Below are 6,110 nucleotides of genomic sequence, written 5' to 3' on the forward strand. Positions count from 1 at the left end.
TATTTAAAAGAGTTCCAACTCTGTCTGTTTTTTATGTTTTATTCATATTCTTGTAAAATTAATGTAGGATATAGAATATGGAATATATAATATATAATATAAAAATGGATGGTACAATGAAATGAAGTATTGAATGTCTTATTGAATATATGAAATATTGAGTGTTCAATATAAAGGATTAAATATATAAAGGCGAATACGTATTTTCAATACCTTGTGGTATTCATCATGGCCGGTATCTGACAGACTGTAACAGACTGTGATGTTGATGACTCAATAGGTGTTCCTCAGCTATTGATTCATCATGCTTGCTTGTATAACCCTGATGAGCTGACACATTGTGTATTACAGTCTGTTACAATCTGTTACAGTCTGTCAGATACCGGCCATGATGAATATCACAAGGTATTGAAAATACGTATTCGCCTTTATATATTTAATCCTTTATATTGAACACTCAATATTTCATATATTCAATAAGACATATTCCATATATTCAATAAGACATTCAATACTTCATTTCATTGTACCATCCATTTTTATATTATATATTATATATTCTATATTCTATATCCTACATTAATTTTACAAGAATATAAATAAAACATAAAAAACAGACAGAGTTGGAACTCTTTTAAATAAAATAATATATTCCTCTATACACGATCATACAAAACCCTTTTTTTGTATTTATTTTTACTCACATATATATATATATATGTGGAAAGCGGACATTAAACGATATATATATATACATATATAGTGTATGTTTATATATATAAATGTATGTATGCATTTTAAAGTATCTGTATATACATGGGTGGGGGATGAATTTTCTCTTTAAAATATTTTTATTTCAATTAATATCCTATTAAAATTAAAATGGCAGGATTTGTCAATAATAAACTCTATATATGGGTTATACAACTTTCAGAAAATCAAAATTGGCTCTGACAGCACAGTAAGTTTGTGGACATTAAACTAGAGTATAGTGTGTTTAAGATATTGATGGAGAAGTGTTGGGTTTCAGTTACTGAGAGAACACTCTTGTGTTGGATATAATTTGAGCAGGATCTTTCTACAATAAATTCTATATTACATTGACTTCAATATATTCAGTCAAGACATAGTCAGGTTGTGGAAATGTGCTTTTCTATGCACGCTTGCATGCACACATATATCTGCATATGTATTTGTACTCTTGGAGAACATACATGTATGTGTGAGTATGTATATGTGTATATATATTGTTGTTGGCACTCCATCACTTACGACGTCGAGGGTTCCAGTTGATCCGATCAACAGAACAGCCTGCTCGTGAAATTAACGTGCAAGCGGCAGAGCACTCCACAGACACGTGTACTCTTAACGTAGTTCTCGGGGATATTCAGCGTGACACAGTGTGACAAGGCTGACCCTTTGAATTACAGGCACAACAGAAACAGGAAGTAAGAATGAGAGAAAGTTGTGGCGAAAGAGTACAGCAGGGTTCGCCACCATCGCCTGCCGGAGCCTCGTGGAGCTTTAGGTGTTTTTGCTCAATTAACACTCACAACGCCTGGTCTGGGAATCGAAACCGCGATCTTATGACCGCGAGTCCGCTGCCCTAACCACTGGGCCATTGCGCCTCCACATGTGTATATATATATGTTACATGGAATTATGGATGAAGATTTAATTTTGTTCAGATGTGTGTGAATATGGTAATACAATAGGTTACTTACTGCTTTATCTAATTGAGTGATAATTTTTTTGGTTTCCAAAAGTTTTCTCTGAATATTATCATATGTGTCTGCAAGTTGATATAAATTCTTATGAATCTTCGAATCAGCTTTCTCATACCGCTCACTTTGCACTAATTGCAGTAATAGTTTCACTTCTTCATTATCATTCTTCAGTTGATCATATTCAGCTCTGAAACATTGTAAAGGTATCTGCTAAAGAAGTTTTATTATGTTCTTGCAATATGCATACACATACAGACATATATCCGTACATATATGTATCCACATGCACATATGTATGTATGTATGTATGTATGTATGTATGTATGTATGTATGTATGTGCGTATGTATGTATGCATGTATCTATTTATCTATCTATCTATCTATCTATCTATCTATCTATTTTCTCTCTCTCTCTCTCTCTCTCTCTCTCTCTCTCTCTCTCTCTCTCTCTCTTTCTCTCTGTATATATATATATATATATATATATATACTTGTATATTAAGACTACAATTGGTTTCATCTCCATTTTGGATGAAAACTCCATTCTAAAATCAATATAATTTGCAGAACTATACACGAATTGTCTTCATAAAATTTGACGTGCATATAGTTCTACCGATTACATTGGGGTTATTTTCAAATGTCCCAGCTCTGGCGCACTAAATTCCAGAAACAGTTCTTCAGAGTATAATTTACTGAGGGTGATAAATTGAAAATTAATTTCAATTTAAAACCAGTGGTCTAGCATATAAAAAAATCTGATAATTCAGAAAAATTATATTACATGTGTATAAGAAGGGATGACCTTTTAGAACGATTGTGCTGAAGAACCACGGATGTTTTTACGTAAGTAAAAGAGTTGATGGCAAAACCAGTACACAATTAATTCTTTATTTTGCATATTTTCATTTTGTACTGCCTGCCTATGATCTGGTGGTTTTGCTGAATTCTTTTTCTGGAGAACATTATTTTTCTTTGTGGCTGGGTTGTTGATGACCTCTTTCTAGCATATTGAATGTCCACCTAGTGGTCATCCCTTCTTATACGCATGTTATATATATATATATATATATATATATATATAACTTATTTTATTCTATAGGTTTGTAATTTGTATTGTGCGTAAATTGAAACAATTATAGGTTTAATTAACAATATATTAATAAATTTATTTAAATCCATTTAAACTCTTCATTTCTTTACTTAATGATATTCAATATTTGTAAAATACCTATTTATATTGAAGAGCTATTTCGCAGCAATATAAGGTATTAAACCAGTGTATCTTGGATGAAATCATCCCTTTAAGAGGTTAATATATCCTCACAGTGACTATATATATATCCACACCATGTTTTCACGGAAAATGAAGTCTTCATGTTGTGTATTTAGGGAGAGAATTTTGGTGTCAAAATCCATTCATGTTTAAGTTATTAACTTATGATTGGATTTTCAGACTGGAGATCTAACTAAAAAGAAGAGGTTCTTCTCTAAGATCATAATAGAATAATGGCACTCCTTCCTAAACTTTTAGTATCCATTCTCTGGAACTTACACAACACCCTTGTATGCTTGATTATGAGAAATATCTCTTTCAATACATACACTTGTTTCCGAACAATATTTCTGATTTCTTCCATAGTGACTCTCCTTGTGTTACCCAGTATTCTTAGCTGTTTCTGCAGTTTATCCATGTCTGAGTCCTGGCTTATATTTGCTATATCCTCATCCATTTTGTCCAGACCACAATAAGATGACATTGTCTTAGATAAATTTCTTTAGCTCAATCTCACTAAAATCAAATCAAAAACCAAAAAGAATATTGTAATTCAAAATATATTATCAGATTTTGAGAAAATTTATCAAATACAGCAAATGCAATGTAATACAATATCATATGATTCAATTTTAACATATATAAGATTACCTGATAATCCTGCATACAATATGCTTACAGAATTATATGGATATTTTTCCCAGCTCTAAAAACTTAGAAGATGATTCAACATACTGTTAAAGACAAAATGCTTATTAATTGTACAGGTTTTAGCTGGCAGAATCATTTGCATATTTGACAAAATGTTTAGTGACATTTCTCCCAGCTTTACATTCATCATCATCATCATCATCATCGTTTAACGTCCGCTTTCCATGCTGGCATGGGTTGGACGATTTGACTGAGGACTGGTGAACCAGATGGCTACACCAGGATCCAATCTGATTTGGCAGAGTTTCTACAGCTGGATGCCCTTCCTAACGCCAACCACTCCGAGTGTGTAGTGGGTACTTTTACGTGCCACCAGCACGAAGGCCAGTCAGGCAGTACTGGCATCGGCCATGCTCAAAATGGTATATTTTATGCGCCACCTGCACAGGAGCCAGTCCAGCGGCACTGGCAGTGATCTCGCTTGAATGACTTTTCACATGCCACTGGTACAAGTGCCAGGAAGGCAACGCTGGTAACGATCACACTCGAACAGTGCTCTTAGCGCTTCACTGGTACAGGTGCCATCACATTCAAATTCCCCCAAGATTAATTGTTGCCTTTCATCTTTTTGAGGAGGATAAAATAGATATCAGTTGAGCTGAGGGAGCAATGTAATCGACTAAATTCCTCCCACCCCAAATTGTTAGCTTTGTACTTATAGTAGAAAGAATTGATTATCATGATGAATTCCTTTTCTTTTATTTTTTATTGATGTTTAGCTTCATATTGGATTTGATTGAGCAAACCTATGAGCAAAAACATTCCAGTTCTAATCTCACCATTTTCTTTATTCAAACATTTTGTGTATATGATCAATGATATTAGTTTAAATATAAGATATCATTTGATAGGGAGAGTTCACTCATGTGACCAGTGGTCTCACTATAAAGTTGGTGTTTTATTAGCTTGTAGAGATGAGTTCAACTTATTTTATCATTTATCTTTACTCTCACTTGTTTCAGGCATTGGGCTGCAGCCAAGTGTGCTACTTTGATGAATTTAGTGAAACAAATCGACCCTAGTATTTATTTTTTTCTTTTAATTTGGTACTTATTCTATAGGTCTCTTTTGCTAAAGCCACTAAGTTACATGGATGTAAACAAATCAACACCCATTATTAAGAAGGGAAGGGAACATAGACAAACACAAAGACACACATACACACATAGATATAATGGGCTTCCATATAATTTCCATCTACCAAATTGACTCACAAGGCATTGGTCAGCATTGGCTACATTAGAAGATACTTGCCCAAGGTACCACACAGTGGGACTGAACCTGAAACCATGTAGTGCCAAGCTAATTCCCTTGAGATACACTACACATTGACAGTCTTCAGTAGTGTTCCTGTTACACAGCGGTTTATTGGATGTTCTATGAGCTAACATAGAATGCAGGATGCTTCTCAAAAACAGCGAAGTGCATAACATGTTCTGGACAAGGCCACATGGATGAATCATATGCTGTTATCTACCCACTATAAACAGCAGCCAAATCTACCATTAGTTACACTCTACTATCTTAAATAAAGAAGTACATATAAAAACATCTTGTGTAATCTATTATATAAGACTTGATGGTCACAGTTTTTATCTTAGATTTGTTTGAACAAGGATCATCTGATACGATCAATAAGAAGAGCCTCTTACTCAACCCCAGTACTCTAAGCATTGCATATTCAATAGATACATTGAATGCATTACAATATTTAAGTAAATGTCTAATAGTATAAAACTAAACAACAAGGCTATTCCCTCTCAGTTTGGTAACATGAAATATAATCTAATTGTCAAAATTAAGATCCAATGTGGCAGAGAAATATAGAAATTAAAGAAAATTGCTTGATTCAGTATGATCTTTTAGACACATTTAGTTTAACACCATCACCTGGTTCTTAAATTCCTTGAGAAGAGTCTCCACTTTATTGTGCACTAACATATTCAGATTAATGTCTTTACGTTTGTTGCTTTAATCAAAACATGTTAGCTGTGTACTCCAACCTTCATCAGGTGTATGTCATGTGTGTAAACAATCTCAGAATTTTCGACCAAATCTTTTTCTTAATTTCTGAAGATAATCTGTTTTCAATCAGTTTCCCAGGGATATTTATAAATTAGTTAGTATCAAACTTGTGATACCACTTGCGCAATCTTCTTGGACCAGAATACACACACGTGCATGCCTACATGCATGCATACATGTATGTACATACACACACACACACACACACACACACACATTCACTAAAGCAAGGACTGAAATTATACCCACCAAGTATTCAGACCAGGCATTCAGTCAGAGAAAAACTTAATTTCTAGATATGTTGTTTCCTGGTGGATGAATCAGGATTTCTTCATCTTTTCTCTCTCTCTCTCTCTCTCTCTCTCTCTCT

At 33.7% G+C, this 6,110-nt stretch overlaps 1 protein-coding gene across 1 annotated transcript in view; it reads right to left on the reverse strand.

Moving 5' to 3' along the window:
- LOC106879798 (coiled-coil domain-containing protein 63) overlaps positions 1-3,488 on the reverse strand; it is a 16,470-nt gene extending 12,982 nt beyond the window's left edge. Inside the window, exons 1-2 of the mRNA XM_014929507.1 lie at positions 3,334-3,488; positions 1,725-1,914 (exon numbers count right to left, since the gene is read on the reverse strand). Coding sequence (XP_014784993.1) covers positions 1,725-1,914; positions 3,334-3,488 — 345 coding nt within the window. The remainder of the gene's footprint in view (positions 1-1,724; positions 1,915-3,333) is intronic.
- Between the last annotated feature and the right edge of the window lie 2,622 nt (positions 3,489-6,110).

This window comes from Octopus bimaculoides, chromosome 1, assembly GCF_001194135.2.
Source record: "Octopus bimaculoides isolate UCB-OBI-ISO-001 chromosome 1, ASM119413v2, whole genome shotgun sequence".
NCBI lineage: Eukaryota > Metazoa > Mollusca > Cephalopoda > Octopoda > Octopodidae > Octopus > Octopus bimaculoides.